Raw genomic sequence first — 17,913 nt, 5'->3', positions numbered from 1 at the left:
GCTGCAGCGGGGCCAATGGCGCGTGCTCTTGTTCGGATGTGCGCCTGGGCGCCGCGCCACGCCGCCAATCAGAGAGGAGCTGGTTTGTGATTGGTGGAGGGGGCCGATCCGGAAGGGTGCGTGCTGCGGGCCGGTGGCGGGAAGGATTTTTTTTTTTCCCACCTCGGAGCGGCTGACAGGTGCGTGGAGGCGCCGCGCCCCGCGCGTGGACCCGCAGGTGTCTGCGGCACGGGTGGGAAGCAGCCCTGGTCTCTGCTGCCGCTTGCAGGAGCCCTGGCCGCCGCAGCATGCGCTTCCACCTCCTCCTGTGGAGGCAGCGGGGTGGAGGGGCGCGCTCTGGGTTAGCTTGCGTTTTCCTCCCGCATTGATGACTGCGGCCCGGGCTCAGCTTTTGACTGACAGGCCTTTGCGTAACTTAATTAGTTCCTGAATATATTTTGTGTGGAGATATCTTTTATTGTGAAGTTACGTAATTTGGAGAAAAGGGACAGGTTTTTGGCAGCAAAGTCCAAAAAAGATTATGTGAAAGAGTGGGAGGAAATGGACTTATATCATATCTCTCCTAAGCGAAGAGAGAGCTCCTGTTTTCGGGTTCTGCAAAAGGCATTTTTTTGCTAGGCTGTTTGATTACAAAAGTGAATAGAGTCAGTCTCTGCTCTGACATTCCGTTACGGTCCATGGACGGAGTATTATCACTCCAGGAAGCGGTGAGGAGATGCTGGTATACATGAGGAAGGAGGAGGCTTGACTTATACTCATCCTTATGCTCGTTAATGATGTGTGGCCATTCCATACCGTTTAGTCAAGACTCAACCTGACTTAACAGCCTGGGACAGGAAGGGTGTGGTTTGATAAAGCAAACAGTCCAAGTGAGAATAGAGGGGCTCAGAATCTGTCTTTGGTGTACACTCTTGCTTGAATTTAGCAAAATCCAAGATTAAGCAAAATATAACATGCTTTCTTTTTTCTTTCTTTCTCTTTTTGCATGTAATGGTGACAGATTGTCATTGACTGTGCAAAAAAGTTCACAACAGTTCGGAGAAGTCATTCAGGTTTAAGTTTTAGCCATTAAAATTTAATATAAATCACGTGTTCTCCCAATTTAAACCGTTTCAGATTCTTGTAAGCTAATAGAATACTAGCTGCTCCCCCACCCTCTCTCTCTGCAAATGAGCAAAATTTAGAGAAGTTGGAGTAAGCTCCCTGTAGCAGAGAGGAGGTCCTGAAAATGACCTGCTTAGAATACTAGTTTCACTTAAGGGTGAGTTTAACAGTAACTCGCTAAAGCAAGTGCTCAGTAAAATGCTTAAGTGGTTCATCTATTTATGTTTTTACCTAACCTTCGGTGGTATTTGAATATATCTGACTTATTATTTGTAAGATAAATCCTGCCAGACATGGCTGTGCACGCCTTTAGTCCGAGCACCTGGGAAGCAGGATAACCCAGGACTCATGGCCTCTGTGAGTTGAGGCCATGAGTTCTTCCATCCCAGCTTTTAAGGCTTAGAGGGCCAGTGTGTCATGCTGCTAAGGTCCACATGGACCTGGTTTAAAGATTTATTTAATATTTGGTTTTTTTGGCCATATCACTTTGCAACGGTAGGATGTTTGGTGAGTGTTGTTGATCTTCTATTCGGCACCAGCATCTGTAGGATTTTAAAAACGGTTTGCTTTCTAGTTCTTTTTTCATGCAGTAGGGGCAGATTGTCATCGACTGAGCATTGTTGATTGTATTGGTTTGGTTTGCATTTCGTTATGTGGTGCTGGAGATTAAACTGTAGCTAAAAACCATGAGTTCACATCTTGGTGAACCCAAAGCCAGAGCAAGTAAGACCTGAAAGAGTGGAGATTTATTGCCATCAGGAGGCAGGGAGAACAGGGGAATTGTTTTGAAAATGCTGCTCTTCAGGAACAAAGGAAGGGTTAGGAATTGGTTAGGGAGGCCTGTTCATTATTCATAGGGGGGCAGGAGAATTGGGAGGGATACATTCCTGCACATACCCAGTTTGCAGCATAACAGTTTTAGCTGATAGTAAAGATGATTTTGGAAGTGTGTTATACAGGAATCTGCTCCTGGAAAATGCCTGCCTTGCCTGATCACTAATGCCCGTGCATGCTGAACAGGACCTGTGCCAACCCCAACAGTATTGCTGTTAGAAAATGTTGCCATATTTGTTCTTTCAATTTTAGAAGGACACTCGGATCTTCAGCTCAGCTTTAGAATGGCTTCTGTCTCAGGTTAGTGGTTGCGATTATTCTCCATATGTTACTGTCTTCTTTGACTCACTCTTTGACTGAAAAAAAGTTTGAAAAATTCTCATTCAAGAAATGATTTTTTAAAGCTGTCTTATTTATGTGCACAACAGAATTTACCATTTCAGTATTAGTAAACAAATGGGTCACGATGGTCAGAGCATTCACACTGTGTGACTGTCACTGCTGTCTATCTCCAGAACCTTCTGACCACCCCAGACTGATTGCTGGTCCACAAAGTTCCTCACACTTCCATTCCTCCAACCCTGGAGAGTTACTGTTCTCCTTTCTCTCTCTGAACTTGACCTTTTAGGGACTCCTACACAGGAGGTCTGTCAAACCTCATATGGCATTATGCCTTCAAGGTAATGTGTGTCAAAATACTTTTCCTTTTTAAGGCCCACAATGTCCTTTTGTATGTATATCCTGTGTTTTGTTTGCTCATTCATCTGTTAATGAATAGTTAATTTTTTTTTTATTTTTTGCTCAATTTGAAAACTATGAATAATTCTAATACAGTCTTCGGTATAGAAATGTCTTAAGATTCTTCTTACAATGGATTTTTAATTATGTGTGTGTGTTTGTGGTATAAATATGGGTGTATGTGTGCCACAGCATTGTTGGAGAGGTCAGAGGGCAATATTCTTGAATCAGTTCTCTTTCCACTGTGGATTCAAGGGATAGAACTCAGGCCGTCAGGCAAGCACAGCAGGCGTTACCCATTGAGCCGTCTCACCGGCCGTCTGTCCAGTTGTTCACTGGCTGGATCAAATGGTAATTTCATGTTTAGTGTTTTGAGGAGCTGGTGCTGTTTTGCACAGTGGCTGCATCGTTTATGTTCCCATCAGCAGTGCCTAAGTGCTCTGAGAATGTTTTTGACTGAAGTTAGGAGACTGAGAACAGATAAAGAAGAAAATATAAATCACTCATAACCCCAGTGCCCCAGTTAATATGAATGCTAATTGACGTCAGTTTTATTAGTTTTCAACCAAGTTTTTAATAATTTGTACAGTTTTGGACCGTGTTTTGAAAAAATATAAATAAATTCTGTAGTTTAATTATTCTATTTTTAATGCCTGAAATGTGTGACTTTTTAAAAACTGACCTTACTTACTTGAACTTTTGCTCTGTCCATTTTGACAATATGAACTGTGCAACATTGAACACACTGGAATCTAAAGCTTTGTGTGCTCTCGGGGTAGTTCCTTAAGTTCCCAGAAGCAATCTCTCCATTATCGACCTTCCTCAGATCAGCTGTTTCCCTTTATTGCAGGTTTCAGGTGATCAGACTGTGCTGTGATAGTACCATCTTGCTCTTGGTTTGATTGATGGGTGACCCACTGGCAGGGGCAGGGAACGTTTGTTAACTAGGATGGTTTTCCAGTCTTTTCTGTGGTGTAATGGTTATGGCCTTTGCTGCATGCTACCCTACCAGCTGGGAAACAAGACCGAGTTCTCTTTAGAAAATACTCGGAAGGGTTTTTCTTCTGTATAGAACACAGCCACCACACAAACTGGCATAAAACATTACAGTTTGCCTAAGTGTAAGTGTGGATATATAACCACCCAAGTTTTTTGCTTTGTCTCAGGACTCGTTCTCACAGCCTGCAAGTTAATGATCAGTGGTAATAATTTGTTGAGGTCCTTACCCAAATAGGCTTTACTTCATGGTAAAGATGAGACTAACAGGTGCTGTTGAACAGAGTAAGTTTAGTGTGGTCATGGTTGGATTCCTTGTCTTACTTTACTTTCCCAGATTTCAGCTCTTCCAGTGTGATTTAAAACTAACCAAATAATGGAGCCGATCTATTTTAAGAAGTTAGTCTGCTTCCTCTGCTGTTCTACCCGTCTGTTGATCTGTATTTGAGACACCCTTTGAAATTGCCTTTGGTTTGTTGTTTTGTATTTGATGGGAGGGAGGTACTTGGTTAGTTTCAGCTTGGGACATTGCTAGAACATCCACACATGAACCACAAGCTTAGGAAGTCTGGTGTGTGACCCACTCACGTCAACGTGCTCTTGAGATGTGGTAGCAGCAGTGTACTATCCTCTTGCCTTGTTCTCCCTTGTGGCTTGCTGAAGTCGTTCACCGAGTATTTACTCTCCCCTCCTGTAACCTGTATTGTATAGACTAGCTTTAGAAACAGTATCATTTTGAGTAGGTCTCAACACCCAGATTGTCTTACACTTTTAGTCCATCAGGACTTTGTGTGAGGGTCACCAGTGCTGACTTTGTTTCGGGGTTGACACTGGATGAGGCAGTATTTGGTTTGAGAAGCAGAAGTGCCATGTCTGTGGAAAGAGATTCATTGTAGTGATTAAAGATTAACTCTTGCGTGACTGTGGGAAGTAGTTAAGCCCTCTCTGTGTTACTGTGTGTCTGATACTAGGCCTGAGGTGGGGAAAGCAAAGGCAAACTACTGTCTGTGAAGATGGACTGCTAGTTCTTACCATGTGACTTGTTCTATGGTTCTCCCGCAGTTTGGGGGGGGGGGGGGGGCGACGACGACAACACTGTCCTAGAGCTGCTGTACTTCTGCGCACAGCCTGGCTGAAGGTTTGGAGAACTGAAGGAGGATGGGTTCTGGAGGCCCTGCGGGCCCTGCTGCTTTCCTGAGGTCATCCCGCAGCAGTTCCATGTCAGGAAGGTGACCTGATCTGACACTCATCCAGATACGGAGATGTGGGAAAGAGGGTTCTCTAGAACTGCCCAGGGAAGGGGATGCTGGGCAGTGTAGTTCCACCCTGGCTGAGGCAGCACAGCACAGATTCCCCCACTTGGCCTCTGTCTTACCGAACTGACAGATGCAGGCAGTGATGCAATCGTGCTTCTGCCATGGCGAAACTCTCCCCTGTACAGCCTCCCAGAGCACTGATTTGTCTTTATTCATCTCAGTCCCACCCTCTTGGTTAACGTGAGACTCACAGCCTAACGTAGGAGTTAACTACTATTAACCGTTTTATGTTATGTGTTTGAGAAATAGGAGAGGAACCAGGAAATCAAAAACAGAAAGCCACAAGTGCGGCCCAAAGGCAAGTCACAAGATGAAGGAGAAAGATGGGGTATGCATGTCTTGTTCTTGGTGTTCAGTGTCAGAGTTGGTGTTTCAGTTTTGCCTTCTCCAGCTTCCTACTTGAGCTGTTTAAGGTTTGTTTCTAGGCAAAGACTTCTCTTATTGGTGTGCTTATTACAAAAATTATTAAACATTGTCACTTTGTAATAGCTTTATCACAGGAATATATGGGAATGGTGGAGGTGCCCAATGGACCCCTGTTCCCGACACATTCCTTATTTCTGTGGTGTAATAGTGACTCACCTTCCCCTTAGTACTCAGCGCCACTTTCCCAGCCAGCTCAGCCACCCTAGTCTGTTGATTTTCTGGTGTGCAAGTGCAGGCCTTTGGCGTCTGGTTTTTGGAGCACTGCTCTTTTCCTTGGTACCTAGAGCCTCAAGACCAGCAGCACGCAAAGCCTGAGGAACGAGTGGCAGTTTAACTAGTGGCTCATTCGAGGTCACAGTAGGAGGGGCCACTGCCTCCTAAGGCTACAGCAGAGGCATCAGTAGTCACTGATGTGGAGCAGACCATGAGAGCATGTGTGTGTGTTTGTGTGTGTGTATGCGTGTGTGTGTGTGAGAGAGACAGAGACAGAGACAGAGAGACAGAGAAGCAGAAACTACTCTAGCCTTTTAAAGTATTGTTACCAGCTAGCACTACAATTGATTTTCTAAAAATGTCTTTTTGTTATTCTCTCAACCTTGTTTTTCTAAACACTGAGGGATGTGAATTAACCAGTACTTTCCCAAGAACTTTGTGACCTGTGGTTAGAAGTAGTCTGTGCAAATTATGAATATTGCCCCTAAGGCATTTTCTAAATTGAGGTATGGTGGATTTCACAGAAGCATTCCAGGGAAGGCAAGCCCATGTGCAGAGCAAGCGTACATGAGTGAGACACTTCCATCATAGAAGGTTCCAGTGTCTTGACAGTCTGCTGCCAGGCATCTGGTCTTCCTTTTAAGAATGGTGCCACAGAGAGACTCAGTGAGTGTGTGCGGTCTGCAGGCTGGACACTGACCTGTATGTAACCAGATTAGTCTCAGTGAGTGGATGTTGGTGCTGTAACACAGACAGTGTGTTCTTGCTCTTGTACAAGAATAGCCTTGGCTGATGTCCAGGTGGTTTTGTCCATGTGATGAATTAGCGTCTTCTTCGTTATTGTTAATGGGCTTTCCCACAGGACATAAGTGTTTTCACAGTTAATGCCTGTGTGGAGTTCCTATACAGTCCTCCCCAGACGCTGTGCCACTTTCCTAGGATTCTTCTTGCCCAGCCCTAAGCATCTCACCAGTTCATCACACAGAATCCTCTAGGTTAAACCTGTGTTGGTTTTCTTCCTCAGTCTAATAATAGATGTACGGAATCTAGGTGTCAGGAACTCCCTGAGAGGTCATAGGTTCAGGAGGTTGATGAGGGGCAATATAGACTTGTACTCCTTGTTCTTGCCTTCACTTAACACCTGTTTGAGCTCACTTTTTCATATACCACCTCTGTTGTGCTGGTGGTCTGTCTTATGAATCTGTGCTAATGGTAGGAAGCACAGGTCACATGGTAACTTAGTTTCTTGGGGCAGGCCACATTGATTTCTGAGGGAAGGTAATAAACACCCGTAAAAAATGTACTCAGGAGTCTGAGGGGGTTGGATTTTAAGTTCAAGGCCAGCCTGGGTAAGTCAGTGAGACCCTGTCACAGAATACAAAGAGGATTTGGGCTGTAGGTCGGGTAGATGGCTTGTGTGGCACACCTGAGGTCCTAGGTGCAGCACTGCCATGATACAGTGACACCACCAATAACCAGTAAGATACTATGTGTGATTGTGGGAGTTGGCTGGGCAGCGGGTCCTGGTTAGCTGGAGTTGGCTGGGCAGCGGGTCCTGGTTAGCTGTGCCCACAGTGAGAAAGGGAGAGGGGTATGGAGTATGGGAAGGTAAGGGCCATTCAAACCTGCATGGGTGGCTGCATCTTGTAGGATAAGCTGGAACTTAGGACAGTGCGGGACTCATCTGGTGCTCATTAGGACTTGCAGCAGTGTGCCATCATGTCCAGGATGCTGTGTCCCACACAAAGTTGCAAGCAAACCTACCCCAAATTTCCAGGAACACAGAGAAGTTGCAGGCCACTTGCTGTTCCACAAAGGTTCAGCAGGTACCACAGGAGCTGACTTCTGACCCATGGCAACAAGGGTCACCAGCACATTCCTGACATGAATGAGATGCAGGAGCACCTGACCTATGCCTGCCATCCAGGTGTGGACCTGATGGCTGCTTCATTTCTTCCTTGTAGATCAGGATCACAAGATTTCATCCCAGGAAGAGGCATTAAAACTATACTGATTGGGCAGATGTGATATGATACCATTAGCTTTAAAATTTCTCTTGCTTCCATTGATGTGGGATAAACAAGAGTTTCACCATGACTTCAATCCTTGGGTCAATACTTGCCTTTGATAGTGGAACTTCACACAGAGACTTCGTGAGTTTGTCGCCATGGTATTGTAGAGCAGGTGACCACAGCACTGGTTTTCATTTCACATATTCCTTGCTTGTTTGTGATTGGCAGGTTGTATCATGCCACTGCATCAGCTGAAACATGAAGACTTTCGTGAAGTAATGGCTCAGTCACCAGGTGGCTTGCTTGGAGAGATTTAGGAGACTGCTAAACCAGTTCTGTGTCACATAATAAGAATGACAGCTGTCATTTATTACATGTTTAGCTTCTGACCAGGTCCCTGTCGAAAACTTCTTGTGTGTTGACCCTCTTAACTCTTCCTAGCAGTACTGTGGTCTTAATAATTGGACATTATGAGCATTCAGTGGAAGGGGAGAGTGAGGTGTTGGCTAGGGTTTTGCTGGGATCACTTAGCAGGGAAAGAGACTACCCAGGCCTCTGTGACTTTAGAACATGTTCTTAGCCCTCTGCCCTTCTACTTGTAGGCTTGGAATTTATACAGGAATTTCCAGAAACCAGTAGGCAAGCTCACACTGTTCATTCTGTCTTGTCTGTCGCCCCCCTCCCCCCAGCTTTAACAGAGGAACTGGAATCTGTAACCAATGAGCTCCATGCAATTGACATCCAGATTCAAGAACTTACAGAGAGGCAGCAAGAGCTCCTTCAGAAGAAGTCAGTCCTGACAAAGAAGATCAAGCAGTGCTTAGAGGGCTCTGACGCCGTGGTGGCAAATAGTGACTGTGACTCCTCACCAGCGGCATGGAATAAAGAAGGTCTGCTAGTCCTGTGCTTTCCGATCGCTTTAATCTAGAATCAGATCACTCCCTGTGGATCAGTCTGTACCCCGAGATAAAGCTGGCTCTTGTGGGGCATGGGGAGCGTTCAGGCAGACCATTCTTTATCCAGGTCCTGGGATATACATTGGGGTTTTCTCTGCATATGGTTTTAGTGGCAATTGTCAGTGTGTAAAAAGTGAAGAGGGTATCAGCTCAATTTTTAAGCATTAACCAATACAAAGAGAAAAAGTTAGCCAAACCCTTGCCATAGTGAACCCCCCCCCCCCTTTTTTGAGACAGAGTCTACATAGCTGTAGCTGTCCTGGAACTCAATATGTAGACAAAACTGGCCTTGAACTCACAGAGATCTGCCTGCCTCTGCTTCCTGAGTGCTGGGATTAAAGGCATGTGCCACCACATCCAGCTGAGAACAAACATTATTAATTTAAAATCGTGAATGAGGGGCTAGGGAGATGGCTCAGTGGTTAAGAACACTGATTGCTGGGTTTGATTCCCAGTGCCTGCATGGTGGCTCAAAACCATCTGTAACTCCAGTCCCAGCGTATCTATAACACCTTCTGGTCTCTGAAGGAATCAAACACTCACATGGTACACAGATATGTGCTGGCAACCACCCATACATTATATATATATATATATATATATATATATATATATATATATATATATAATGTAAACAATTAAAAATGTTGTACAAAACATTTATTACTAATTTTAATGAGATATTTTTAGGAATTACAATTTTTTTTGTTGTGCGTGTGTGTGTGTGTGTGTGTGTGTGTGTGTGTGTGTAGATTATTTTTTGGTACTGGTCTCTAAATGTAAAACATTTACACACAAATTCCAGAGTTTTGTTAAGTTCATTCATGCTTGAGGTTTCAGGGTATGGTGGACTCCCTAATCACCATTCAGATGGCCTTTCACATACCTCACTGAATACTACTCTCCTTCATGTGGGCTAATTTCAGTTACTGGCAAGTGTTTAATTCATTTTTGATGTAATAACCGTATAATAGTCAGTATGCTTTTGTTTTGACTACTTAGCTATATTAATTACAAAATTATTATAAACATTTGATAGTTCATAAATGTTAGACATTTTATGTGTATTTGTGTGATTTGTATATATTCTGGTAGCTTTATGGAAAAAGTGGCCATTTACATTCATATCTCTTTTATAGTTGTGATTATTCTATTCTATTCAACCTATTTTTCTCTTTCTAGATTTCCTGTGGTCTGGAAAGGTTAAAGATGTGCTGCAAAATGTTTTTAAACTGCAGAAGTTCAGACCCCTGCAGCTGGAAACCGTCAATGTCACCATGGCTAGAAAGGACATTTTTCTCGTCATGCCCACAGGAGGTGGGAAGAGCTTGTGCTACCAGCTGCCAGCACTGTGCTCAGATGGTGTGTACACCCGAGTGGCTGAACTTGAAGTGACTAGAAATAATGTCTCATTAGACCATTTTTGTTTCATTTGTCTACTCATCAATTATCTAGTAAAATGGGTCACACTGGAGAAAACTTATTTGAGGGTAGAGAGAAATGGTGAAGTCATTGTTGGGCACATGGACTTCACAATGCTTACAGGCATGCAGGTGGGCTGGAGTGGGGGGAAGCATGGTGTGAGATAGCTCCGGGCCAGGTGAGCTAGGCTGCCATATGCAAATGTCTCTGGAGCCACTGAAGTGAACCGGGTCCTTTGAAGTGGCATGAGGAGAGAGGAGGGCTCCAAGTAACACCCCGAACCCGAGAGAAAGAGGGACTTGCAGAAAGCTGAGGACAAGCCAGGTACTGGAGGACGATCAGGAGAATGTGCTGTGATTAGCCTAGGGATAGGACAGGTTGGAGGAGTGAGCTCTGGTGATGTCTGGTGATGTCTGCCTGCAGACATCACGTAAAAGCAGTACCTAAAAGTTAAAGATTAAAGGCCAGGACTAGTCTTTGGCTAGGAAATCAGGCAGGGGCCTAGACAGCAAGTGTGAGTGAGGCTGAGTGACTGGGAAGCCAAGCTTCTGACAGTGGGGTACTCTGGAAAAGAATGGCTACTGGGGAAGCAGAGAGAGGTATTAGTCTGTCTGATGTGCTATAACAAACTATCTTAGACTGGATAATTTATAAACAATTGAAGTTTATTGCTCACAGTTATGGAGGCCAAGATCAGGGTGGCAGCACATTTGATGTCTAGAATGGAACTGTCTCTCAGATGTGGTCCTTTCTTGCTACATCCTCACATGATAGGGCCAGTCCTTCATCCTTGTTTATCAGGACTCTGATCCTAGGCCTCAGACTTCCTGACTTACTCTCTTCCCCAAAGGCTGTGTGTATTAGGTTCCAACAAGGCTTTCCAGGGACATCAGTATTCAGACCACTGCAGGTGTCGAGGATTTCTGAAAGATGAAAGGAGACATGACTGTGTTTAAGTGTAATGAGTGCATGTGCCTAATGAGGAAGAAGGTGCCAGTGTATGTGTGTGTGTGGGGGGGAGGGGGGAGACAGACAGACAGACAGACTGACAGGGCAGAGACCCTGATGTGAGTGACTGTATCTACTCTGTCTCTGTACTGCCAGATGACTGTGAGGAACAAAGAGCAGAGACGTGAAGTTGTGCATAGAGCAGCACAGAGCAGCTTACAGGCGGAGTTGGTTCTGTCGCTGCTCTGCTCTGGTTTGCCCCCAGGCTGACGTTATCTGATGTGATGAGTGAAGCCCACATGTGCCTGCCATTCGGAGCAGCACAGACTGTGTGGACAGTTTTGGGGTAGTTTTTCTCTGATAGAGCAGTTTAGTATTAGGCCCGGTGAGTGTTATTTTATTGAGATTTTCTATATTGGTTGTTAAAGAGGGTAACAAATTCAAAGTAGTAAAATCTGTGTTTCTATGGCATTGAAGAAAGATAGAGATTTCTATTATCTTAAAAAACTACTTATTTTAGTTTTTCTGTGTATGTATGTGTGTGTGTGTGTGTGTGTGTGTGTGTGTGTGTGTGTGTGTGAGAGAGAGAGAGAGAGAGAGAGAGAGAGAGAGAGAGAGAGAGAGAGAGAGAGAGAGAGAGAGTGTGTCAGTGTCCACATGCTTGTGAGAGTCTTCTGAGCTCAGAAGAGGCATTGGATCTCCTAGAACTGGAGTTACAGATAGTTGTGAATCACTGTGTGCTGGGAATTGAATCCTGGTGCTGTGTGAAACTCTGCTCTTAACTGCTGAGCTATCACTCCAGCCCAATGTCTTATCTTATATTTTATTTGGCTTACATTCATCTTGTTTGGTCATTTATTTTTCCCATCTCCTTATTTATGAAGCTAAGATATAGTTACACTGATAAATCTGCATTGGTAACTGCCTGAGTAGTAGGTAGGGCCCGCAAGGTACAGAGAGTAAGTAGTGCAGCCCATTGTGGTGGGAGTGTAAAGTGTAAAGTAGGTTTTTGTTTTTTTTTTCCCTTTTAGGTTTTACACTTGTGATTTGCCCACTCATCTCTCTTATGGAAGATCAACTGATGGTTTTAAAACAGTTGGGAATTTCAGCTACTATGTTGAATGCTTCTAGCTCTAAGGTATATGAGTATGGTTTGGGTTTTCAGATATAAACTCTTAACTGATTGGGGAGTCTCAGCTGTGTCTCTAAGTTACAAACCCTGCATCAGGAGTCGCAGTCTTCTGCTCAGAGGCTAGTTCTGGACACTGTCTATTTTTGTATAACCCATTCATTAAAAATGCCCTTTATAGTTATAAAGATAGGGAAAAAAAAAAAGCCAAACAACTGTAGCTAGAGTTTCCCTGCCTTGCCCACAGTCAGGACAAATCTCTGTTTACCGCCAGTCCCACAGCCACTCAGACCCAACCCAGTAAACACAGAGACTTATATTGCTTACAAACTGTATGGCCATGGCAGGCTTCTTGTTAACTGCTTTTATAGCTTAAATTAATCTATTTCTATAAAGCTATACCTTGCCACGTGGCTCGTGGCTTACTGGTGTCTTCACATGCTGCTTGTCATGGTGGCAGCTGGCAGTGACCCCTTTCCCTTCCTCTTCCCTTAATTCTCTTCTCTGTTAGTCCCTCCTATACTTCCTGCCTGGCCACTGGCCAATCAGTGTTTTATTTATTGACCAATCAGGGCAATTTGACATACAGACCATCCCACAGCAAACAACCATGAAAAGCATCAGTGTTTTATGACATGTGAAGTCACAGAGATTTGGTGTCCATTGTCCATCAGTAAACCTGTGTTGGAACCAGCAAGCTTATTCCCTTAGGCACTGGTTTGCTCCTACAGCAACTCAGTTGAGTGCTGATGGAGAATACGCATCCCACACGACAGCCTTCCTCCTGTCTAGCACTTAATGGGAAGCATTTGCTAACATGTTTTGTGGTATGTACTATAAAAGAGCAAGGAGGGACTGGGGAGATGGTTCATGGGGGACGGTGCTTGCAGTATGAGGGCAGCCTGAGTTTAATTCCGGGACCATATAAAACTAGACATAGTGGTTGCCATGTGTAGTCCTGGAGCTGGCACGGTGGAGACAGGAGGATCCCTGGAGCTTGCTGGCCAGCTAGCCTAGCCTAATTGAGGAGCTCAAGGTTCAGCGAGACTCAAAAAATAAAGTGGAGAGTGTGACTTCTGATGTTGTCTACATTTAAACATCTCCACATGCACACAGCGCGCGCACACACACACACACACACACACACACACACACACAAACACACAAATAGCAAAGAACTTTTAGTTACTAAGAACCTTGAGTTACTAAGAACCTGTATGTATGTGTGTGGGGATGGACCATCTTGCCCTTATCTACAAGGACAGACCTCTTCCAATCTGTTTTTTGTAAATTCTCTCAAACTCTTTAAAAATACACAAATTAGTGTCAATAGTAAAAAAAGAAAAAAAAGTTGCCATATAGTTGCCATTCTTCATCTATACCCTTACCCTTGATTTATTCATATGAACAAATCCAAGGCCTCATGTTTTAATGGGAAATTTTCAGTGTGTAACTCTTGTGTTGCCTTGTGTCACTTGTTTGTGTGTCAGTGGAGTAGGGCATGGGCATGCCACCACTGTGCATGCACATGTGGAGGGCAGAAGACAACTTGCAGGAGTCGCTCTCTCCTTCTACTGGGTGTCTCCTGAGGGTCAAACTCAGGTTCTCAGGTTTGGTGGCAGACTCCTGTGCCTGCTGAGCCATCTTGCTGGCCCCGGTGCATACCTCTAATGAAGAGACAGAAGAAAGCTCAGTGCAGCACTGGCAGCATTCTGTCTAAGGTGTTTATACTATAGAATGTGTAATGGTGAGTGTCCCTAAGGGTCTATGTATTTAATATTTAATATATATTAATATATATTTAATATTTGATAACTTTGTTAAATTGGCTAGAATTAAAAGAAATATTTTTTGTTCATGGGTATATAATTATAAATGTAATGAGTGAATTTGTAAAAACTACAATTATGGCCACAGCTACTGTATTTGGTTCACATTTTGGGTTCTATTAACTATTTATAATTATACACATTCTTTATTGGAGAATCTTGTCACGTTCATGTTTCCTCCTCATTTTTTTTCGCCAAATGACTGTGATTTTATCTTTGTCCATCTGGAGTGAGTCACTGGATTACCGTTTGCACAGCTGCCACGAAGCTTACAGAGGGGCGTGGCTTCAGTTTTAATGAGCCAGCATCTGCTTCAGGAAGAGCCCCAGGCTGTTGCTTTTCAGTAACGAGCATCCATTTTTCACTTAGTGTCGTGTCCACCAGCTTGACTCTACAATGATTGTGTCTGATTTGTCTTTAATAGGAGCATGTGAAATGGGTTCATGCTGAAATGGTGAATAAAAACTCCCAGTTAAAGCTGATTTATGTGACTCCAGAGAAAATTGCAAAAAGCAAGATGTTCATGTCAAGGCTAGAGAAAGCCTATGAAGCTGGGAGACTGACTCGAATCGCAGTGGATGAAGTGCATTGTTGCAGTCAGTGGGGACATGATTTCAGACCTGGTATGCATGTTTACGTTGGGGTCTGGGTTCTTGCTCAGCTCGCCATGGTCAAATTGCCTGCCTCTGTTGAAATTGTTTGTTTATTTCCTCCGGCTTCATCCTTGCAGCATCTCATCTACCTGCTGTGAACCTGTGAGATGCCTGCCTCTAACCCATGTTACAGCTCTAGCATTCCAGACCCCTTCTTGACTGTTTCCTGTTTATTGAGGACTTTACAGGACTTTGAAGGGATTCTCAGTTTTCTGGGTTTTTCAGTATCCTACCCAACTAGTTGAAGCTGGATGAGACATTTTAGTACTACTTCAGCTCCCAAACTAATCCTATAGTTGTGCTAGAGAAAGTTACTCATTATTTTATTTTAAAAAATCTTAGCTAAGGAGATAGTTCAGTGGTAAAGTGCCCACATTGCCATGTGTGGACCTGAGTTTGAATCCCCAGGCCCCATGGAATGCTGAGTCCAGCAGCTCAGCACTCCTTTGTCGAGATGGGAGGGGGAGACAGGAGAATCCCTGGGAGCTTGCCGGCCAGCTTGCTGGGTGTACACAGCACAGCAGCCACAACAAAAAAGACCTTGCCTCAAAGGCAATCACTGACCTCTGCGTGGATGTGTTCTCACATACATCATACATACATGGATGCACACATAATTTTATTATTATTATTTTTTGTTTTGTTTTGTTTTTGAGACGGTCTCTCTGTATAGTCCTGGAACTCACTATGTAGATCGGGCTGGCCTTGAGCTCACAGAGATCTGCCTGCCTCTGCCTCCCGTATGTCATAATTAAAGGCATGTACAACCATACCTGGCCACAATTTTAAATTAAGTATTCTTATTGCCTGGCCTCGGCTACTTTTCCTTTTGGGATGTTTAACTCTCAAGGACATCCTGAGTGAGCCTGTTTATCTGTCATGGGTCCCATGTTTTCCCCGTGCAGTCTCTGCTGTAGCCACTGGCCTCTGCTGCATCTGCCCTGGACCGCGGCCCTTCTGCCAGCCCGTGTCAGCTGAGGGGCTGCTTTCCCATCCTGCTGTCTACATGACTGCACTGCTTTCCACCACAGCTCAGCTTTCCATCAGTCAGTCAGTTATCCCTTCAGCTGTCCTTTCTGCAGGTTCCACCTATCAGTACTGGATTTTTAGTCCCCCTGAGGGGTTCATACTGGTCACCTCTCACCTCACCACTTTCTTCTCCCTTGTTTACCATCATGTAACAACCACTATTGAATTTCTTACTTTGCAATTATTTTTGTCTTTAATTTTTTCCTTAAATATCAGTGTTTTCTAGAATTCCAGTCTGTTTTTACCTTTCTTTACATTTCTTCAGAGGCAGTGATCTTATGACCTGAAGAATGAATTTTTTAGGTTGTAATTTCTTTTATTAAATTTCAGCCCAAGAACTCCATTATCTTTCAACATTTTTTTTTAGATTTATTAATCATACATGCGTAAGTGTTTTACCCTTGTGTATGTATGTTCACCTTGTGTGTGCCTGGTGCCTCAGGAGGCCAGAAGAGAGTGTTGGATCTCCTGGATTGGACTGAGCTACCCATGTGAGTCCCAGGAATCAAACGCAGTTGAGTAGCCAGTGATTGCAACTGCTAAAGTATCTCTTCAGCCCCAGACTCCATTTTCTTCACCATGTTGTTGCCACAGTTCATCACTGAAGGCATCCGATGGGGGCCATGAAACAGGGTTTTCCCTGTCTGGTGTTTTCCTGCTCTAGCGTGACCTTGGCACTGCTATCCAAGACTGATTTCTGAAACATGAGCCTGGGTGTTCTTTGTCTGACTTGAGACATGTCAGATGGAGTCCTGGCTTCATAGAACCAGCTGGCTGTGCTGTTGATAGCTTCACGTAAGCCTGGTTTCTACATGAACATTCCGGTGAGGGTGATGCAGAAATCCGAGACAGTGTGAATGTGACAGGATGTCTGTAGACAGGACAGAGACCTTGCACAGCTGCAGGAGGATCTGAGCACAGGGAGGTCTGAAGAGGAAGCTGCAGGATCAGCTCGTAACCCAGAGCACTTTCCTGAGCACTGTGAAGGAGGACAATCCAGAGCTGGGAGGGCCACACATAGGGTCAAAGGGGCCTCATTGGGGAAGTTCATGGCGAGCCAGTCCTCTGTGAGGCCTTGCCCTCTGAGGAGCATCTGTGGAGTCTGCTGTAGGGTTCTGCCAGTGTTAGCTGTTGAAGCTTGCAGTTGAAAGAAGAGTCTAAGGAAGAGTGGAAGAGAGCAAAGTTGACTAGAACTTGCCAGGAAGATGTTCAAAGACAAGTAGCTCTTTTTTTTTTTTTTTTTTTGGTTTTTCGAGACAGGGTTTCTCTGTGTAGCTTTGCGCCTTTCCTGGAACTCACTTGGTAGCCCAGGCTGGCCTCGAACTCACAGGGATCCGCTTGGCTCTACCTCCCGAGTGCTGGGATTAAAGGCGTGCGCCACCACCATCCGGCACAAGTAGCTCTTGATACTGTACATGGAAGGAATTCTGGGAAATAGAATTCCCTGAATGGATTGGACAGTAGGTCCATCTAGATCATACCCTGTGATCTGGCTCCTTGAATTGCTTGCTGTGCAGTTTCCACAGTGATTGGCACTATGTGCTGTCCTCCTGCTTTACCCTGTGTATTCTTCCAGACCTGAAGAATGCTATCTCTGAAGTCTACGACTTCCCAGGTAGTCTTCTTCTCCAGTACTCACTTCCTGCCACATTTCTTTTCCAATTTCTATCAAACATTTTAAGTACTGAAGGGGAATAAAGGACCACTCTTGTCATGATTGGATGTGTGTGACAGGTATCAGCCTGAATGGTGTCTCTGCCACAGGTTCTTCCAAAAGCAGTGGCCTTACCTTGTCTTCTGCTCTGAACTGCTACTCTTGGGTGGTACCAGGTAGATCGATGATGATCACACACTTCATCTAGCTTGTTGGTTGTAATAGATCAAGTGCTCTGATGATCCCACTGTCCCTTGCGCCTATTGTTTAACAAGTATACCACAGTGCATCACTTGACAGCATACCTACTATCCCTTACTGCATGACCTTTTCTGGGGCTATCACTGCTATTCACCCCAGAAGGAGAAGGTCGTAACACATCAAAGAAACAGTTCCACGTAAGTCCAGCTTGGTGAGCGACGGAGTTTAGGTTGTACAGGAACATGGGTGATTTGGGCAGCTGTGTCACTGAAAAGCTCATCCCAGCTTGGGTGATGACTCATGAGTGATGCATCACTGGAGTCCTGGGTAGGATTTACTGGCAGTTATACTACTGGAGAGACTGCCTTCCCCCAGTAATTGTTTACTTCCATAGCCATGTGGAGAGACCTTTTCAGTCATGTGAGTCTCGTGAGCCTGAATGGCCTCCCAGAA

General features: G+C 44.5%; 1 protein-coding gene across 2 annotated transcripts in view; it reads left to right on the top strand.

Annotated features, from left to right (window-relative positions):
- Positions 1–93: 93 nt before the first annotated feature.
- Positions 94–17,913, top strand: part of Recql (RecQ like helicase) — a 27,778-nt gene continuing 9,958 nt past the window's right edge. Inside the window, exons 1-6 of one of the 2 annotated variants that reach the window (XM_015995350.3) lie at positions 94–179; positions 2,191–2,238; positions 8,329–8,529; positions 9,778–9,957; positions 11,997–12,103; positions 14,348–14,546. In XM_015995350.3, coding sequence (XP_015850836.1) covers positions 2,223–2,238; positions 8,329–8,529; positions 9,778–9,957; positions 11,997–12,103; positions 14,348–14,546 — 703 coding nt within the window. In that variant the 5' untranslated portion in view covers positions 94–179; positions 2,191–2,222. The remainder of the gene's footprint in view (positions 180–2,190; positions 2,239–8,328; positions 8,530–9,777; positions 9,958–11,996; positions 12,104–14,347; positions 14,547–17,913) is intronic. The other variant, XM_076568225.1, reaches the window with a different exon arrangement.

This window comes from Peromyscus maniculatus, chromosome 3, assembly GCF_049852395.1.
Source record: "Peromyscus maniculatus bairdii isolate BWxNUB_F1_BW_parent chromosome 3, HU_Pman_BW_mat_3.1, whole genome shotgun sequence".
NCBI lineage: Eukaryota > Metazoa > Chordata > Mammalia > Rodentia > Cricetidae > Peromyscus > Peromyscus maniculatus.
This window is presented reverse-complemented; position numbering and strand designations above follow the sequence as displayed.